General features: G+C 42.8%; 1 protein-coding gene across 9 annotated transcripts in view; it reads right to left on the reverse strand.

Moving 5' to 3' along the window:
* Positions 1–803: 803 nt before the first annotated feature.
* Positions 804–21861, reverse strand: part of cacnb1 (calcium channel, voltage-dependent, beta 1 subunit) — a 56610-nt gene continuing 35552 nt past the window's right edge. For 3 of the 9 annotated variants that reach the window (XM_030381672.1, XM_030381717.1, XM_030381731.1), the window contains 11 exons: positions 16411–16547; positions 16090–16157; positions 12658–12830; positions 9737–9817; positions 9588–9646; positions 9098–9207; positions 7852–7860; positions 6858–7009; positions 5570–5665; positions 5180–5365; positions 804–3439 (listed from right to left, as the gene is read on the reverse strand). In XM_030381672.1, coding sequence (XP_030237532.1) covers positions 2888–3439; positions 5180–5365; positions 5570–5665; positions 6858–7009; positions 7852–7860; positions 9098–9207; positions 9588–9646; positions 9737–9817; positions 12658–12830; positions 16090–16157; positions 16411–16547 — 1623 coding nt within the window. In that variant the 3' untranslated portion in view covers positions 804–2887. Of the gene's footprint in view, positions 3440–5179; positions 5366–5569; positions 5666–6857; positions 7010–7851; positions 7861–9097; positions 9208–9587; positions 9647–9736; positions 9821–12133; positions 12163–12657; positions 12831–16089; positions 16158–16410; positions 16548–21861 lie in introns of all 9 variants that reach the window. The other 6 variants (XM_030381709.1, XM_030381679.1, XM_030381692.1 and 3 more) reach the window with 6 other exon arrangements.

Here is a 21861-nt window from a genome sequence, read left to right on the forward strand (position 1 = left end):
GGCCTACCTAATAAACCGTTGGAACACACAAGACCGGAAACCATAGCAACGACGGTAAACAAACCCCCAGAAGCCCAATCCCTATGAGAGCTCCCCACGCTACGGCCATCCGGAGGCGCACAGAGCTTTTGGCCGTGATATTATACATACAATTATATAATATACTATTATATATAGAGCTCCGGGAGTCGCAAACGGCAACATTCACTTTCTCCTCCATGCTGCAGTTCACCCCGGACTGCACTGCACTGAGTTTGACGGTTAAACGCTGATTGGCTGTTACGTTACACATGTGACTCAGTGGCCACGCTGTTGAACGCTGATTGGCAGTCATCACGCGAAATTCGCGTCAAAGTTCAAATACTTAAACTCGAGTGAATTTGTCACGCCACAAATCCTCGTGAACACGCTCGCCTGTGCACGGCGAAAATGTGGCGCGACAAATCAAAACTTGACGCCGGTTTTCTCTCGCGAAAAATTCGCCCGATACGCGTCTATACGTTCACTTTGTATGGGATCCTGTCGCCCCGTTGCGTTTGGTGTGAACGCACAGTAACGCGCGTAACGTGTTCAGTGTGGCCGTACCTTTAAGATACACAGGTGTGCCACAAGTTCAAATATTTGCATGGAATTGGAGCAACGGATCATACTGACAAGACCTGTTTTATGTTCTGTTTTTTTCTCTGTGTCGTGTTCCTCAAAGCTGCGGTGGCAGTGTAATTTCCTTTTAAGGGTTATTAAAAGTATCTATCATCTATCAAATACCGTGTTGACACCTCGTCAAAAAAAAAGACAACACAATATTTCTGATTTCAATTTTTACTTAAAATACGAATTTATCCACAGATTAAAAATGAAAGGCAGAAAAAGCATATTGTAGCTACAATCAGGCACCAATGATACATATGATATCTATTTTTTTAAACAATTGCGATAATGCAACAATAACGTTATTTATCGATCATAATTTAATATTTATTTGACTCAAGACAAACCAGGCCAAAGTCTCCTTCCGAGACACTTAGATTGCACCTGTCTTCCTGTCAAGCGTGGTACTCATCTTATCTACCATCACTAAAGACAAGAAAAAAAAACACGAACTGAATACTTTTTCTAGCAGTTGGGGATTTAGTGAGTACATCACCACACTAAATATTTTTTGTATATATATTAGAGCTGTCAAGCGATTAAAATATTTAATCGTGATTAATCGCATTAATGTCATAGTTAACTCACGATTAATCGCGTTTAATCGCAAATTATTTTTCTATGCCAAATATCCCTTGATCTTTTTGTCCCAGAATTCTTCTCATTTTAATTATCTTATCAGCATGGTGAAGTGCATCGGCTTGCCTTGTGCAAATAATTTTTTATTGATAACAACATTGGCATATACTAAACAATCAAAACAGGACGATACAAAAAAAGAGCCTATAGTGCAATTAAATGACTGCTTTGAACAAATGTCATTTGAACATAGCAGTCAGGCTACTGCTTCTATGTTTTGAGCCAAAGAAAAAAAATAAAAAAATTGTATTTTCTTTAAATAAAACAATCGCGTTAATCGCGCGATAATTTTTTGACGCCGTTAAAATTGGTTTGCGTTAACGCCGTTAATAACGAGTTTAACTGACAGCTCTAATATATATATATATATATAAATTAAAAAAAGTTTTCTTCAGTAAGCAATAAAACATGAACAAAGCTATTGCAAAAAAAACCTTAATGTTCTGTATAGCAACCGTTGAGGGCTATGGTGTTGAGGGTTCAATAGACAATAGACAAAGACACACACATGGTATGCAAACAAGTTTTAGACGGTTAAGACATCCTACCTCGATGTAGGCAGCCATGGCTTGGAGAGACATTTCGGCACTTCTGGATTGGGGTTGTGCGCCGTGTGATGTCGGTGAATAAGGCAGGAGACTTCAATCACACACCAATGCATTCCTACCGAATGTAAGCGATCTACATGAGATGGTTCTATAGAAATGTTTGTGAGTTTGTTGTTCGTCCATTTTTGTTGAGTCAAGGCATGTGTGAATGTGTGTAAACGTCTCATTTGGGCATGAAGTCAGTCTGAGTGTAGCCATTGAAACCGATGTATGAGTGAACACGACAGTGACCAAAGCTATTGCCTTGCAGCACCCGCAAAACCTAGAGCAACGTGCAAGAAGGCGTTTGACGTAAACAGTAAGTACAATTAGTTTACCAGGTCGATCCAGAAGAGAGAGAGAGAGAGAGGGAGTTGCCATGTGTGAAACCAAGTCGACAATTCCTTGCTGTTTCAACCTCCCCACTAGATAATCGTTTTAAGGTCTGGGTGTTTTCATAATGGAAGGTGTGAAAATCTATTCCCCACATTCAAAATAAATCAATTGAAAAAACGTTTCATTCCAGCAGCAATCGAGTAAGTGGGAGTTGAAAGAAGGAAAGAGAAAGCCCACACTGTACATGAGGATGATGATCTCAGACCCGAGGACAGGGGTGGCCAAGGCTTGGTAAGCCTTCACCTTGTGCACTTTGACCAAAGAGTTAAGCCTAAAAATCAACCCTGTGTCGTGCTTCCAATTAAATTCAGTGGGGTTCATGCAGTATTTATGTAAGGAAGGGCGGGACAAAAAGACCTACAACAGACCGGTACGTTATATAAATTCCAACAAATTAATTGAATTGCTAAAATAACATGTTCAGGATGACAGGGGATGTGTTTCTTTACACTGTACTCTAAAGTGAAGAAAAATATGAATAAAATCATAGTGCTGCTTGAAAAGGCTCCAAAAGCCACACTTGACCTACTTCCCTTTCAACACACCTCCCCACCCTTGCCATCAACCCTTCTATACTGGTACGGTGGTGTAGTGCGGTGGGGGTTGAGGTCACGTGTTTAGCGAATGTAAACATCCCTCCCCCAGTCGTCCTGGTTCTTGTTGCGACCCACGTTGTTCCCCGTCTCGGACGTGTCCTGGCAGTAGCGCTCCCGCAGCTTGCCGCGTCCATGACGCGGCTGCTGGCTGGGCATGACGGGCTGGTTCAGGTTCTCCTGGTCCGGCTCCGCCCCCTCGTCTTCCCAGGAGGCCTGGCGGCTGTGGTGTGCCGCCGGGCGCAGGCCCCCCCCTCCTCCGCCGTAGGGCTGGGAGTCTTCGCAGGGATCCGTCTCGATGTCCATGCACGAATCGCCGGCCTCAGTGTAGGCCGAGTCGCGGCTGCCCTGCGTCTCCGAGTCAAAGGTGTCTTGCCGGGACAGGCCCCGCCCACTGCCGCTCCGCAGCTGGCCACGCGAGGACCGCAGGTTTGTCTTCTGTTGCTGGGGATGTTGCTGAGGCGGGGGTTGAGGCTTTCCCCCAAGGTCTGTCAGGTAGTCATGGAGACTGCCACTCCCACCGCACTCTGTTAGAGGAATTTCTCTCTTCTGTTCTCCTGGTAACAGGTAGGGTCCCTGGATTCAGCCATACCCATGTGTTGTGGAAACAAACACATACACACACATACACACACACACACACACACACACACACACACACACACACACACACACACACACATTGCATGCAGAGAGACAAACGGTAAAGCAAAGCCATGCAGTTATGAGGGAGACAACAGAGATAAGCCAGTAATAGGCATGTTTCTTATTGTCTAAATATTAGCATTCATGCAAAACAAGTTATTTGTAGCTGGGTTGCCATCCATATCCACACACTGTAAGTGGGGGTGATCCTGTGAATGAGGTTCTATTTTTTGTTGGACAGTCTAACATGACCAATGGCCCTCACAAAGAAATTATATCAATTTAATTCTGAAAACCAGGTAAAGTTGGATGGAAACACGGCATTTGTAATTTTTGAAACATTATCCTCAATAAAAAGATCAGTATTAATACAATTAGCAGTTATACACACCTCACATGCATCCAATCTTTAACATCACATTTAGCAATGATTCGCCCTCCAAACTATTACACATTCCCAGGCAGTTAATGGTGCTGTAGGTAGGTACATAAGGTAAGTTGATGGCATCGGTCAACTATGACTGAGTGAAATGCTCTGTAAGAATATCTGTTCTGGTTTATTAGGCATAACTCTGTATGAGACAATTTTGAGTTTAGACTGTGACCAATTACTGACATCTATACCCTGATTGGTTCAAGGAGTCCATCTTGCCTGTCAATCATAGGTACTTAATGTAAATCATATTAATAGCAGTGAACGGTAGGGTTGGAGGGAGCAGAGAGAAAGCAGCCATTTCATTATTGTTTAATGTTGGTTGTGATTGGTATTTTTTTCAAATCTTGCCCTATTCTGCTATTTTCTGGCTGCCTCTTTGAACAACTCTCGAGACTTTTCTATGGAAGCATTAATCAAAGTCGTTCTGCATCCTGCTGTTCAAATAAAAAAGAGTCAGATAGATTAGGACAGAGTGCTTCCAGAGGTCCTGTCCTGTGTATGAGCATGCCATTTGCATTACAGGGTTTGTGGTTTGATAGAAAAATATCCCAGCAATGCTTTGGAAAGAAGTCTCTACCAAATGGCTGACATTAGCATCCCATGAGCCGCTCTGACAAATCTATGACGGCCACTCTTTCTTAAGACCTAGTCCAAATAACATTTGCATCCCAAAGATTTCATAATATGCTCTGTGCTTAACTTTATTAATTGCATTGTACGGAGACTGCTCGAGCCTGCCTAACAAGGTGTGGAGAAAAGCTCTTCCTTTTCCTGAAATTGGTGTTGACTATTGTTAACAGCAAACTGGTTAGATCAAAAAGGTTAGCAATATGCTGCATTTCTGTGGGTGGCTGGCCAGATCACACCCATGTAAACCAGGAGAACAGGAACTACGACTAATGAGTCAGAGAGAAGGTGTTTGTCTTGTATTCTTGTTTGTACCCCAATCCTCGCAACTATACCTATCTGCACAGTTCCCAGTTGTGTTTTATGTTGTTGCTATCGGCAGGATGCATCATCGTGGGAACGCTCCTTTCCCTTATCTAAACGGGAAGGCAGCGGCGCAGCACATATGCAGAGCTTATGTTCTGACGTAGCCGGATTCTTCTCTCCTTTCCTTCCCCACCCCCCCCAGCGGGCCACTAGAGAGTGTGCTCATCTTCCTTCCCCTCGACGTGGCCTTCCAGGCCGGGCCAGATATCCAGGTTTCTGCGCAGGGAGGTGAGCACCTGTACCTGCAGGTTAGAGACCGGTTCTGGGGAGGCGGCCAGGGCGGCTGTGGCCATGGTACGGTTCAGTAAGGGGTTGGGTGGGTTGCTGCTCGGGGGGTGGGTAGCCTTCCAGTAGGCCTCCAGGTAGTCAGCGAGGTGCTCACAGGCATCCTCCAGCTGGTTCTCGTCCAGGATGATGTCAAACAGTTCCTGGGCACAAACGTCAGAATTAGTTCACCTGGTCCTGTTTCTATTTTGTGTTTTTCAATAGTTTCATTCATTAAGTTTATAAGCTGTTTTGCCTGTTACTCATATCCTAAAAGTTGTACATATTGCTTTGCCCAGACACCTTTTTGTACAATGTATTGTAAGGTTTGTTTTGAGATGGGTTAAGGGTCACAAAAAGGAACTCACAGGAGGGCATTGGGCCAACTTGTCCGCAGCGACCATCTGCACGTTCAGGTGCTTGGCTTGGGACTTTCCTCTTGACTTGATGAGTCTCTGAAGCACCTAGATCAACACAACACCACTCAATATCTTCAGATGTGGCCGACACATTACATAAACTGCTGTCAAGAAGCATGCTTACATCCTTGCCATATTCAATGCCATATTCAATGCAGATCATAAGTTAATGTTACCTCCCCTTCTCTGCTTTGCCCGCCCAGAGAATTTGGTCCGCCAATGAGACAATGAGCTACAACTGTTGTACACTTCTTTGTTATTTGGATAACAGTTCTGCTGTTGGTGCTATGGCACTTAACACGTTGTGTTCTCTGACGTATCTGGTATTATCACAACGAGACTCGTAGTGGGGGTTATCTCAGCCATGGTGGAGAAGGAATTGGGGGAAAGGAACTTTTGCTTTGACTCCTTGAAGTACATGAACCGCGACATGGAGGAGAAAGGGATTGATGCCCTCGATTGTCTCCCGCCGGAGCCCCGCTGCCCGCAGCCGCTGGGCACCACCGCCGCGAGGCACCACCGCCGCGAGGCACGCTGCCTGCTACTGAGGCGATGGTGCCTCGTCGGCGGGCAGCGGGGCTCCGGCGGGGCTCCGGCGGGAGACAATTGCGGGCAAAAATCCCTTTCTCCTCCATGTCGTGGTTCAGTCTACTTCAGACACAGTCGTTTGAGATTCATAATATCGTCTGGAGGCGCACACAGCTTTTGGCCGTGATAATATGTATTATCACAGCCAAAAAGGAAGAAAGGGATTGTTGCCTGCGATTGTCTACTGCCGGAGCCCCGCTGCCCGCCGCCGCGAAGCAACACCGCCGCAAGGCCCCACCGCCGAGGTCCCCCCAACCGCAGCGAGGCATGCTGCCCGCTTCCGAGAGAGTGGTGCCTCGTCAGCGGGCAGCAGGGCTCCGGCGGGAGACAATCGCGGGCGACAATCCCTTTCTCCTCCATGTTGCGTTTCTACCTTCTACCTTAGATTGATGGGGAAGTGGAAGAACCAGAGACGTCGGAGAACCCGACACAGTCTTTTGAGATTCATAATATCGTCTGGAGATACAGCTTTTGGCCATGATAATATATATTATATGATATAGATATATATGTATAATATGATATTATGTAGATAAAGAGCTCCAGGACTCCGGCCAGAGCACCCGGAGTGTTATAGAATATTGACAGATATTCACAGATATATTTACAGATGTAAGCGGTACGCAGAATTTTAATTTTCTGTCCATACCTTAGGAGATGCTATTTTGATGTAGACGATGATCGGGGCCAGGGAGGTCTTTGCCAGCTGAGAGGGATGGTTGATGGTGTCTGCATCGAGGGCCACCAGCTGCAAGGTGCGAGCCAGCTCAAAGATACGCTCGATCTCGCTCTGCACCTCGGCTGGAGAGAGAGAAAGCATCCAAAAAACAGGCAAACAGACAGTGAGATTTAACATCTGTTGACTAAGTTGAGAGCTCAATTCAAAAATCGATTGTTTCAATGTGGATTTAGTTAATTCATTATTTTGCACGTTGCACACACGCATATAACCGGCATGTTAGTGTTACTGTCTCATGCACGTCGGCGACTATCGACAAGAAGAGTATCGAAGCGGATGGAGAGTTCCATTTAGACACAGCCAAATCGAACCAGCGTGGCAATCTGCGGCTAGCCACCACTGCATCCAGCCTGCAGCACCCCAGGCCCAGCCACCCCTCGCCCAGCCAGTGCAGGAGCCAAAGGCCCCATGCTCCATGAGGGAGATGGGGAAAGACCCTGTTGCCCGGGTGGAGGATGGACAACATTTCAAGTTCAAGTTCAATACTTTATGCCACGTCAACACATTTGATTGGAATTTGTCTAAGTTGTAGACAAATTTGGTTGCAGGTTAGTAGCGGCCAAACATTGAGCAATCAGTGTGCACAATCGATGTTCAACCGTCCATCTCCACACACACTAGCAGCGGGATCTCCTGCATGGCACTGGAGCACCATTATTATATTCATCTATTGCAAATAATGCAGTGGAATGATGGCTGCCAGAGGATGGAATGTCACCCCACTCTTTTTTTTGTAATCATCAACTTAAGACCTGAGAGATGTTGTGAGAGAGACATGACAGGCAAGCAGACGAAAATGAAGATGTGCCGACAAACATGGCATGTTGGAACAAGACAAAGGATGGAGTGGGGAACGGAGAGATGCAGTGTGCTTTTGTTCCTGCCAGGGAGAGGTCATACGTACCCAACACGTCTGGAGAGGTGGAGAGGTCAAGAGTGGGGCGGAGAGGTGTGGGGGGGGGGGGGGGGGGGGTTGCACGGCAAGCGGACGGGCGGATGGGAGGGATGGGATGGGCCGGCGAAGGGCAAGGAAGACAGGATGAACAGAGAGAGACAAGAGGCCACATCATAAGACTCGGATTGAGCAGTTGGGGTATGGCAGGATCATGGCTGAGCCCTACTGCTAGGGCCATACGGAGGGTTTGGTTTTGGATGAAATATGAATCCGTTCTGCATTGGCTGCCTTGACAGGTCATTATGGTATGACATTATGTTTCATATCGAATAGCCAAGCAATACCTAAAATGTCCCAGAGTGGACACTTAATCAAGTAAAAGTAAAACCTGTATTCTAAATTACAAATTTAGCAATAAATTGTATTCTATCTATGTTGTTTTGTTTATAAACAGTTTTCTATTACTCCAGTAAACACAAACAAAACCATTTCCTGATCTTAGTTCTGCTACGGACCCTGCTTATTAAAAAACAAGAAATATTTTAGCACTTAAAAAAAGATAGTGAAGGTCAAATGAAGATGGAAATCACATGTACGGATAAAAACCACATAGAGGATGGAAAGGTATTTGCACGCCATTATCCTTATCCTTACTCTCCATCGAGAAACAAAATCCTTTCCTTTATATCGAGATATACCCAGGTGAAATAATGAACTGAACGTTGTGGTCTAGCCAACAATAGATTTCAGGGGGGTTCATAAAGTTTCAGTAGTAACAGAAATTGAAAATGACAATGATGAGGGTGTAAGGAACTTAAAGCTTACCTATTATACCACCAGGTGTGGTAATGACCAATCACACTCACACCTGGTATAATATGTCACCTTTAAAAAAATCCTAGCTCGAGAAAGCTAACATCTCTTTACCAAATTATATTTTACTCAATCACTATCTATCTACTACATGGAATATCAATCTTCTGCTGATCTGTTGGAATTCTGAAAATCATCAATATCTAAATAATTTTCCACTTTATAACCCATAGTCCATTTTCATTTAAATTAAAAGGAAAAAGGAATGTTAAAAGAACGTTATTCCGGAATCTTAAGATTCCAACAAGTAAAAAATGCAACAAAATACATCGATTTTTTTATTTTCCTTTTGCTTGATCTTTAAATCATGTCCTCTACTTCAGGGAGTGGGCGGTTGAACCCAGTATCCCACCCGGCTCCGCCACGGTGGGTAAGTACCTACCAAGGCTGGAGCGGGTGCTGGACCGCTCGATGATGGTGTGTTTGCTTGGGTTGTTGAGGACGGAGCGCTTGGCCAGGGAGATGTCCGCCGTCACCCTAGTGATGGATATCCTGCAAGCACAATCAGAGAGTCAGTGGGTTGGTGGTCGGGGGATCAGAACCTGGTTCAAGTTCTACCGCCATTTAATCAAGATTCAAGACATAAAGATTTTTATTTGTCACATACTACATAGAGGATGTGCAATTAAATGTTTGCGTGACATTCTCTGTATTTTCTGTTCTTGAAAAAGAAATAAAATGCAATAGAATAAAATAAATTTTAAACAGAAATTAAGAATATTATAAATATATATAATATTAAAACTAGATATGCATGGGAGATGTGCAATAGGGCCAGGGTTTAATCTTTCAAAGTGCAGGGGGGGGATGGAGGGATTGTCAAGTGGTACGGTATCACTTAGTGATTTAATTGGTTCACATCTTTCTCCTACCTGCCCTCAAACTTGTGCTTCAGGAAATCAAAGAGCGCTTTCTGCATCATGTCAGTCACCTGGAAACCACGAGGCATGAGGATTAGGGAGACTGGTGGCTCTGGGGCAGTAATGTGTGCAGTTTGGGCTTGGTGTGGTGTAAGGATCACCTCATAACCCTTCAGCGAGGGTCCTACAAGGATAATGGGCCTCATGGATGGGACTACGTCGTAGGGGGGAACGTGCTCCATCTGCTCCAAGGTTCAATGAGAGAGGGGAATATGAAAGCAATGGAACGCACAGGTCCGCTCTCGAAATGCTTGCGCAAGAGCACACACAAAACACACACTCACGGGTATACTCATCTTTCTTTTCATTTTATTTATTATACAGGAAAGTGTTAGAAGTAACAAAGTTACAATATAAAATGGGCCTGTCTCAGTAAAATAGCTGATTTCCAGCAGGTTCCTGTTCTGCAGCACATGTAACAGGGACAAGGCACATCGCACGTCACATTTACATACAACACATATCAGGGACATAGCACGTCAAACATCAGTAGGACAATCATATGGACAGCAGACTGAGCATAGACTGTGATCAATAAAAGTCAGTGTCTACAAGTGTATGTGTTGAGGAGTAACAGTTTATATGCTTTTTTGAACTGTGTGATGGATTGTAATACTCTAATGTGATGGGGAATGCCATTCCAGACTTTGGTGAAAGTATGGATGAAGGACCTCTGTCCATAGCCGTTATTCAAGACATGCACATGCAGATACAGACATTTCCATTGAGCTGAAGGTCGCTCGTACATTAATTAATACACACTAACCACACAAGGACTCAATGGACCCCTCTTGTACCCCCTGCCGGCATACAGCAACCAGGTTGTAGATGTTTATAGGTTTGAGTGTGAGTGTAGGAACTGGGTTGGGCGGAAGCTATAGCTGTTTTGCCTCAATCTGTAATCTACTCAGGTTGTACCGTATGATTAACTCTGCATGGAGATTAAGTTATACAAGTTAGGCGAGAACAAGTTATAACAACAGTGAATAAGTATCGGAATTCTACCTACCCATATGTTACGAAACAATATTTTGGTGTGTTTTGGCTGCTAGCTGACAAAGAATGATACAAATCTTATGACAACCAGAAACTAAAGTAAATTTTCTGAGGCTCCAAACCTGTTGTACATTGAGCAATCAGTGTGCAGAGATGTGCAGCCCTACCAAGGCCCCTAAGTCCATCATCCATACTCACTCCCATACTGACAAAGCCACGGAGGACATTTGTTTTAATTTATTTGGTTTTTAGGCTTCACATTATTTTTTTCTGGAAGATTTCTTTGTTACAGCAAGGGTCTACAAGATGAAACCAAAAAATGGATGAGCAAGCCAGCGTCGAGAAGGAGGAAGCTGACTAGGGGGGTGAGAGTTAGGTCAGGCCTTGTTCCAATTCTGTCCCTACTCCCTACCACTCTGCTTTGAGCGACCTCTAAACTACGAAACGGGACAGATTCAGTGCACATTATTGGTTGACAATGCAGAGTCGTTTACCTCACTAGTAGCATTGGCAACTATACTAACCCTTTATACATCAAATATTCTAGTTAATAATTACTTTCATCCACTGACTACTGTAGTGGTAGGCTTGTGGCACACAAATGCTACATTTGTAAATTACATGGTTTTGACACAGCTTAACTACACATCATCTGATTTTATCATCTGACATATCAACAAAACTAAGAAAAGTTAACATTTAAGATTAACTTATTGATAAGATCTGGTTACATTTTGGCTCTTTGCGGTGGTGGCGGACCAACCATCTGTAGCCATGGATGGATACATTCATGGATGGTCCTACGAATGGATGCCCCATTCATAGGACCATCTCGAGGGCCAAATACCACTGCCATTACACCCATCGTCCAAGTGGGACACCCTACACTACGCAGGAGCGTGCAAAAGGTAGTGGTAATGTGAACAGGTAAGGGAGTCAGGACAGTATTGGGCAACATGGTCTCACAGGAATCTGTGAAATGACTACGGTCAGACGCTTAACTCGAAATCCGTGGACACATCACGGAAACACGCCGATATCCGTGTGTGAGCCACGGAATAACAGTGTCATTTACTTGCATTGGAGCAAATTCCGTGGCGACATCACGGACAATTGAAGTGATTCCGTCAGACCACCGCGGATTTTGAGTTAAGCCCCCGCTGTGGTCAAATGTGGCACACAGACAGATTGAAACGGGAATCTGTGTGTGTGCCACGGAATATCATTGTCATTTACTTGCATTGGAGCAACTTCCGTGGACACAACAAGGACAATTTAAGTGTTTTAGTGAGACCACCCCGGGTTTTGAGTTAAGCCCCCGTGGTCGACTCGCTCGTTGAAACGGGGATCCGTGTGTGAGCCACGGAACATCAGCGTCATTAACTTGCATTGGAGCGAATTCCGTGGCCACATCACGGAAATCGGCGTGTTTCCGTGATCTGTCCACGGATTTCGAGTTAAGTGTCCGGCATTAGTGTCATTAAAGAACCAAACACACTCACCGATTTCTGTTTCTGTTTAGCTGGCCCACCTAAGGTATTCATTCAGCAAACACACAAAACAAGGCCCACCAGAAGATTAGCAAGACAGGGGAGACAGGGACAAACACAGTTCACATTGTGTTAATATCCCACTCAGACGAAAGGGGACTTTGAGAGGCTCGGCACAGACGCTTGCAATTCAGTGCCCTGCCTCTCCCGGTTGACACACACATGAACAACCCAAATCCAAACACATCTTTGCCTTACCTTTATAGATCCATAACTAACTGGGCCAATCAGTGTTAGATGCAGGAACAGGCATTCAGAACGGCCCATTTTGGGGTGGGTTAGTGAAACAACAGAGCTGTGACATTCTGGAAGCAGAGAAGCAGTAATGCCTGGAAGCATTTCAGAGGACAAGCGGACTGAGGGTTCACGGTGGGTGCATGTGTGTTGGTGTTGGTGGTGGTGGGGAACAGGGGGCGGGGGGGAAGTCGTTAGCAAGGCCAGCTTGTGGCTGGGAATCCATATGCAGTTTCCCACACCTGCAGTGTTACCTTCTTAAAGAAGGGCAGCCGATGTGCGTTGGCTTGTGGGGACGTGACGCTGCCAGAGGTGCCCTTAGGGGAGCGAGGGTCCCCCTGACTGTCAGGGGGCTCCTCAAAGTCCAGGTCGAGAGGGTCAACATCAAAGGTCACGGTGGTCATGTCGACGTGAGCTGGGGAGGGGGAGGGAGGAGGGGAAGCAGGGTGGGAGGGGGGTGATACATAGAGAAAGACCAGCAATACAGCAAGAGACAGGGGAGAGAGGAGGAGGAGGAGAAGAAGAAGGAAGAGTGGGAAGTAGTAGGGTTGAATGGAGGAAAGGATGGGGAGAAAGTAACACAAGAGAAGAAAAGGGGAAAATGGTAAAAGGATAGAAAGATAGAATGAAAGCATGTGAGATGCAGTGGGAGAAAACAAACAGCAAAGGACGGTACAGAGAAAGATGTCACAGTCACAGGTTTTGGAGTCAACAGGGAAGGTGCATCGTCTTAGCGAGAGACATTGGTTACTAAAGGTCTAAAGAGTTGGCCTTGTGAGACATTCCTAATTTGCGTTTCACAATGAATACCAGTCTGGCCTTGAATGGGTGGCACCCACCATCAACTCGAATGCTGATTGGTTCTAGAATTTAACCTTTTTTGGAAATGCTTTCTACAGGATCAAGGCCAGACTGATCTGCTGAGAGAAACAGAATGTGTACTTTTTGAGATTACAGTCTAATGAGCTACCGAGATTACATTGACCGGGTTTTACGTGACCATATCAAACAACAGAGGACAATGTGCATTTTAAGCACCAGAGAAATGGTACAGCAACATGGGGCGGAACCAAATTATTGCAGGTTGGGTCATTGGTGTGCTTCACAGAAAGATACGAAGAAATTAAAATTGAATGACAAAAAAGCCAGAGTGGAAAAGATGTGTTGAATGAAGAGTTGTGTCGCAGGGGAAAGGAATAATATCCCCAATGGTATTGAGGTTCAGCTATGAGTAGAGCTATGGCATATCGTCAATGAACTATTCCCAGACCCTTTTTGTATTATGTCCATAAAAAATATATGGTTTAAATAAGTTTCTTGATACATGAATCTTGACATTGTGGATCATTTGGGCTCGGTTATTGGGTAGAGCAGAGTCCCATAGCAGGAACCACATTACCCTACCACCTGATAGCGTAAATGAGAGGCTTGTTCTGTCCGACAGTCAGGGCTCAAGCACAAAAGTCTGGTGTTAATACAAAAGCAGTCTTTGTGGACACTCTTCCTCTCTTGATCCATGTATCTCATGCATAAAAAAAAGGAAAAACGCCTCTAACGCCAATTGGCTGACTTTACGTACTGAAGATAATTTGGGAATGGATGGCCTTCCATTACTTTGGGTGCCATTTGGGCTTTGTCTGCTCTTTTGCATCTTTACAAGCCAGTCTGCAAACAATTCTGTGTCTCTAATGATCTGTAAGGCTTCTCTGGCCATAGTCCTGGGTCCATCAAATGCTGGTCTGCAGTGCTCTCACTTTTCTCCCCTTCCTCTTCTGTCCTCGCCTCTTCCTTCTCCTCACCCTTAGAGTAGCCTTCATTTCCCTCACTCTTTTCACCTCCATCATCCTCTGTCACATCTTCTTGCTCACTATCTGCTGATGGACATACCCCTCTACAAGCATGTACTATACATGATTGATATTAGCCTCTGAATCTGCTTATAGCCTAACTTATAATAAAACCGGCTACTTAATGTTAGTGTTATTTAGTTCCTTTCATTCTGAAGGGCTACAATGATTGCTTTGAATAACATTAAGTTGCCACTATCTGAGCTCACCTTGTCTCAAATCCTCAGTAAAAATCATGAGAATATTAGGGATCTGCCGCTGCTCAACTCTCTGTGGTCGTTTCTAATAGTAAGGACAGTGTGTTTCATCATTTTTAACTATGCTAGGTAGTTTATTTATTGGATAAATATGTCATATGAAATTGTAGGTATGATGCTAATTGGTTCATGATATTGATTAATTCATTTCATGCAATGCATTTATGCTCCAAGTTAGCTCCCTGGCTGATGCCAGCTTACTGATGATATTAGCTTGAACCATTCTTAAACCAGGGTTGCCCACTCTCACGCATCTGGCGGGTCACTCACACTTTCAGCATCCATCTCACACTCTCATGTATACGCAAGAAATGTCATGGCAAATCCATTTTTCTCCCCTCTCATTCCATTACTTTCTGTTGATACTAGTGATCAAAAAAACAAACGGATGTGGTCTAGTCTACTCACTAGACTAGACCACAGTGTATTTATTTCTTAATGACAGAAGAGGAGTTTAAGGCCCACAGCTGTAACAGCTGTAACATCTGCCTACAACGTTCTCACTGCAGTATTCTATGATCGTTAATTCGCTGATAACCTTGCACCTGATACAGTTGATAACCTTGCACCTGATACAGTTGATAACCTTGCACCTGATACAGTTGATAACCATGCACCTGATACAGTTGCTTGTGAAAAGTTCAGAGAGAGTTCAGAGCATGGTTCGGAGTCGGAGCCCACTGATGCGTTTGAAAGTTTTGATAACAATCAAGGTAAGCAAATAAATACAATTTATCTGCCTACCTTGAACATCATCCAAACTTTCAAACGCTGTAACGCAAGCATGCACAGTCAAAATAAATGTTTACTCCTTAGTTGTTCTAGAAGTATCCAATGTTCAGTCTACAGGAAACCTGTGAGTTGTGGTTTTCTGGGGGGGGTGGGGTAACTATTATGTGTCCTTTTTGTTTTGAGATTTCTTATTGTTTTGATGTTGTTGTTTAACATGTTCATTATTTAATCACCTCTTTCTTTATCTTTTTATAGTGCATTCAATAGATTTATTGTACAATTTGAAAAAGCATTTCCATTCTATTCGTTTTTTTTTTTTTTTTTTACATAAATCAGGGTTTATACTAAGTAAATGAGGTCTGACATTTTTTTAATTGGGGTTTCCAAATATCCCAAAATAGTATGCACAATCTGAGTGAAATATTTTAAAATAAAATATATACATCCATGTCAAAATATTACAATATTTTATAAACCATTGCCTGGATTCATTCAAATTATCTCAATATCTATTGGATATGTAGCGAGCATTTGAATTTAGAATCACATCGTTATTTTAAATTGAATGAATAAGAATGCACAAGTAGTGTGCTTGTGCAAGAGTTCTGTATTGTGCTTCTAATTTTAATTGCTGTGTTTTCAAAGGTACTATGTATGTGGGCATGCAGGTTTTGTGAGTACACTCACAAGTCTCTCTTTGTTCTCTCTCACTTCATATGATTTGAAAAAAATAATAATCGCATTAACGTTTTGGGTGTGTGCAAGGGTAATGTATGCATGCAGATTGTATAGATTATCACTCTCTTTCAAAGTGACTGAACAGTATGGGTGACCTCACCTGTGCCGGGTGGGGTGGGTCTGCGGGTCCCTGTGGCGACGTCTAGGCTAGAGCTCCCTCCAGATTTACTGTGGTGGCAGAATGTTCTCTCAGCTGATTGCATCATCTCATGTACCAGCTTATTAGTATAACATATAACAACATAACATTGTTTGAGTGCAATAATGTTCTTGCTGAGCTCATCCTTCAAGGGTCGAAGCTACCGAGAACAATCAGAATAAACTGCATTGTGCAATGTGTCGACAGGTGGAACGATCCTGGTTTCTGAAAGGAGTCCTCTGTGGGATGACTTCCCCTACTCTGTTAAGTACTTTAGGTTACCTGGAGCTGAGTCGGTTCTGTCTCATCCTCTGTTCCTGCAGCAGGCGGGTGTTCTCCAGTTTGACGGGGCTGGGGATGAAGCCCACCTCGCAGCCCTCCTTCACCAGCCGGCCAATCCACCAGTCGTTGTTGTACTTCTATGGAAGGCAGCATGCGATGCTAGATGCTAAAGCTCCCAGTAACAATTGCCTTAACCACAAGCATTTTTGCCTCTGTTTGCTCGCCCTCGTGCACACACGTACACACACACACACACACACACACACACAGTGGCGCAAAAAGTGGGTATGCACTATATGCGGCGCATAGGGGCGCCGCACCAGAGGGGGCACCAAAGCGATGGAAGTAAAAAAATTGGAGTCGTCATTTTCTGTATTTAACAGCGTTTGTGTACATGATATGATGATCAATAACAGAGGAAGGAACGACACTGATAAGGCGCCCCCCCGCTCCTTCGCCTCCCTCCCCCCTCCTCCCCACATGGCGCTCCAGTGGGCGCCCCCTCAATCACGCCCTGGAGGCGAGCGCCAGAGTGTCTTCATTTGAACCGCATTGTCATCTGATGACACGTACCTCAATACGGAGAGGCAGAGAAGAAAGCCCTCAGGGTCACAACATAGAAAAAGAAAGATTGGGAAGGAGAAAGGGTGCGCAGGGATGAAAGAAAGCTTTTCAAAGTGGTTGAAAGACAGTCGTTTTTATGTCAGTGTATCAAGAGGAGGCTTGTAAATAATCAGGTTAGCTAAATCTACTATTAGTAAAACAACAGGTTACTGTTGTCTTGCAACTGTGTACTGATCAGAATGGAGCCTACTAAATATAACGGATAATAGCAAGAAAAATAAAGGAACGTGTTTGTGTTATTTTGTTTTACTTCAATCTCTATGCATTTCTTTGTTTTATGTCAACAGACCCAGTAAAAACGGAGTTATAAAGTTGATACTCTATAACTCTGTTAATAATCCAAAAGTAAATAACTTAATACAAAAAAAAAAAAGAAAAGATTATCATCGTATCTGAATCGAGACTGAATCGTTCTACACAGTATTGCGATGCATCGAAGAATCGATTATTTTTCCCACCCCTATTGGTTACTGTACTCCAACAGTTCTAACAGAGTCTATTGTTTTGCATGTAAGCTTTTTGGTGAAGCTAGAGTTGCTGACACGCGCCTTGTGGTGGGGTATAATAACTGGCAGTGTCTTTCAAAGATACTGAAGCACCATGAAACAAGTGGTTACCACATAAATGCTTATCTGATGTGGAAAGAATTGGCATCCCGCTTATGCCTAGGTAAAACTATTGACAGCGAATTGCAGAGAACCTGTTGACCCGAGTGATCGACTGCATACTCTTCCTTGTAGAAAGAAACCTGCCACTGAGGGGGACAAAATGCACACTTAGGAAATCCTAGAAATGGAAATTTTCTGGATATCCTTGATCTCATAGCACGGTACGATGTTACACTGGCAGAGCATCTTAGAAAGGCTGCCTCTAAAAAAAACACTGGATATCTGTCCTGGTGCACTCAAAATGATTTTGTTGATTCAATATCAGAGTGTGTTTTAGGTCAAATTTGTGCCCAGGTCAAAGGGGGGGGGAGCGCCTGCTATGTGTCTGCATACCCCCCAGAAAGTAGGCAGTTGCGCCCCTGCACACACTGCGGTCAAGCCAGCCAACCCATCGAGATCGGCGGTCAAGCCAGCCGACCCAGTTTTTTGCCGTACCTGTATATACTAGCCATTACGGTAATAGCGCCTCAGCGCGTCAGAACTAGTTTCAAAATAAAAGCTTTTGTCTGATACATGCCGAAAGACAGCCATTAAAAGCAAATACTATCAAAGGAAGTGTACGGACGTTGTGATATTTACTTGCAAAATAAAAGCCCAACTAATTGACAAATGTAAGCTTATACCAATAGTTTATTGGAGATTTAAAATGAAACGCCCTGTTATCCCAGACTCATTTCACGTCAGGGTCATAGTTCACGACCCCATAGTGTCACCCAAGAAGTTTCAGGATATTCTGATGCATAATTTCAAATTAAAAGCCCACTAGAAATTGAAATATGAGACTTATGACAGATGAATTTGGATTAAATTTAAAATGAAACGCCCTGTTATTCCAGACTCATTCCCCTTGAGGGTCATAGTTCACGACCCCATAGTCTCTCCCAAACAGTTTCAGGATATTCTGATGTTTAGTTTCAAATTAAAAGCCCACTAGTTATTGAAATGAGACATATTACATATTATTTTGGATTACATTTAAAAGGAAACGCCCTGTTATTCCAGACTCATTCCACTTGAGGGTCATAGTTCACGACCCCATAGTTTCTCCCAAACAGTTTCAGGACATTCTGATGTGTAGTTTCAAATTAAAAGCCCACTAGATATTGAAATATGAGACATATTAGATATGATTTTGGATTAAATTTAAAAGGAAACGCCCTGTTATTCCAGACTCATTCCACATCAGGGTCATAGTTCACGACCCCATAGTGTCACCCAAGAAGTTTCAGTATATTCTGATGTGTAATTTCAACTTAAAAGCCCACTAGAAATTGAAATATGAGACTTATTACATATGAATTTGGATTACATTTAAAATGAAACGCCCTGTTATTCCAGACTCATTCCACTTGAGGGGTCATAGTTCACGACCCCATAGTGTCTCCCAAACAGTTTCAGGATATTCTGATGTTTAGTTTCAAACTAAAAGCCCACTAGATATTGAAATATGAGACATATTACATATTATTTTGGATTACATTTAAAAGGAAATGCCCTGTTTTTCCAGACTCATTCCACTTGAGGGTCATAGTTCACGACCCCATAGTGTCTCCCAAACAGTTTCAGGACATTCTGATGTGTTGTTTCAAATTAAAAGTCCACTAGATATTGAAATATGAGACATTAGGTATGATTTAGATGTGAATTTGGATTACATTTAAAAGGAAACGCCCTTTTATTCCAGACTCATTCCACTTGAGGGTCATAGTTCACGACCCCATAGTGTCTCCCAAACAGTTTCAGGATATTCTGATGTTTGGTTTCAAACTAATAGCCCACTAGATATTGAAATATGAGACATATCACATATTATTTTGGATTACATTTAAAAGGAAATGCCCTGTTATTCCAGACTCATTCCACTTGAGGGTCATAGTTCACGACCCCATAAGCTGTGTTCGAAATCGTTCCCTATACACTCGTACCCTATTCCCTATATAGTGTACATGATTTAGTGCACTATATAGGGAATAGGGAACGAGAATTCGGACACTACGCTGAAATTTCTAAACATCATTTGCGTCAGTAAATGCGCCGGGTATTTGTGTGACGCAGACAGATGCGCCCATATCATGTAAACATACCAGGCACTCACGAGGAAAGCTGGAGGTTGTATTGATGTTGAATGTTACATTTCCTTGTTCAAGTATTTTTTTTATTAATTTTGAATGTTAAATATTCTATGTTAAATCACAAATAAATTGTTGACATTTCTAAACGAAAGCCGGAGACTCCATCATTAAATGTATTCGTTTTCGCGGTTATTCAGCTTCTTCTTCTCCTCCGGAAAAGCACGACCGCATTGCATTGTGGTATACGGGAGTAACATGTATGGAACATCGTATGTACTCTATTTTAAGTCCACTATATAGTGCCCTATATAGTGGACCACTGAGAATTCGAACACCCTACAAAATGGCGTGCACCCTATTTAGTGCACTACATCCATGATAGGGAACGATTTCGAACACAGCTATAGTGTCTCCCAAACAGTTTCAGGACATTCTGATGTGTAGTTTCAAATTAAAAGCCCACTAGATATTGAAATATGAGACTTATTACATATTTTTTTGGTTTCAATTTAAAAGGAAACTCCCTGTTATTCCAGACTCATTCAACGTCAGGGTCACAGTTTAAGACCCTATAGTGTCACCCAAGAAGTTTCAGGATATTTTGATGTATAGTTTCAAATTAAAAGCCCACTAGATATTGAAATATGAGACATTAGATTGGATTTTGGATTAAATTTAAAAGGAAACGCCCTGTTATTCCAGACTCATTCCACGTCAGGGTCATAGTTCACAACCCCATAGCGATACCCAAGAAGTTTCAGGATATTCTGATGTGTAGTTTTAAATTAAAAGCCCATTAGATATCTGTCGGTCCTTCTAATGTCTATTGAGACATTAGAAGGAAACACCCTGTTATTCCAGACTCATTCCACTTCAGGATCACAGTTTACGACCCCATAGTGTCACCCAAGAAGTTTCAGGATATTCTGATGTGTAGTTTCAAACTATATGTAATAAGTCTCATGTTTCAATATCTAGTGGGCTTTTAATTTGAAACTACACATCAGAATGTCCTGAAACTTCTTGGGTGACTTTATGGGGTCTTGAATTATCGCCCTGAAGTTAAATGAGCCTGGAATAACAGGGCATTTTCTTTTAAATCGAAACCAAAAAAATGTGTAATAAGTCTCATATTTCAATATCTAGTGGGCTTTTAATTTGAAACTACACATCAGAATATCCTGAAACTTCTTGGGTGACACTATGGGGTCGTAAACTGTGACCGTGAAGTGGAATGAGTCTGGAATAACAGGGAGTTTCCTTTTAAATTGAATCAAAAAAAATATGAAATAAGTCTCATATTTCAATATCTAGTGGGCTTTTAATTTGAAACTACAAATCAGAATATCCTGAAACTTCGTGGGTATCACTATGGGGTTGTGAACTATGACCCTGATGTGGAATGAGTCTGGAATAACAGGGCGTTTCTTTTTAAATTTAATCCAAATTCATATCTAAATCATATCTAATGTCTCATATTTCAATATCTAGAGGGCTTTTAATTTGAAACTACACATCAGAATATCCTGAAACTTCTTGGGTGACACTATGGGGTCTTAAACTGTGACCCTGAAGTGGAATGAGTCTGGAATAACTGGGAGTTTCCTTTTAAATTTAATCCAAAATCATATCTAATATGTCTCATATTTCAATATCTAGTGGGCTTTTATTTTGAAACTACACATCAGAATGTCCTGAGACTTCTTGGGTGACCTTATGGGGTCTTGACTTATCGCCCTGAAGTGAAATGAGCCTGGAATAACAGGGCATTTTCTTTTAAATCGAAACCAAAAAAATATGTAATAAGTCTCATATTTCAATATCTTGTGGGCTTTTAATTTGAAACTACACATCAGAATATCCTGAAACTTCTTGGGTATCACTATGGGGTTGTGAACTATGACCCTGAAGTGTAATGAGTCTGGAATAACAGGGCGTTTCCTTTTAAATTTAATCCAATTCATGTCTAAATCATATCTAATGTCTCATATTTCAATATCTAGTGGGCTTTTATTTTGAACTCCACGTCAGAATGTTCTGAAACTTCTTGGGTGACCCTATGGGGGTCGTGAACTATAATCCTGAAT

The sequence above is a fragment of the Gadus morhua genome, chromosome 2, assembly GCF_902167405.1.
Source record: "Gadus morhua chromosome 2, gadMor3.0, whole genome shotgun sequence".
Lineage (NCBI taxonomy): Eukaryota > Metazoa > Chordata > Actinopteri > Gadiformes > Gadidae > Gadus > Gadus morhua.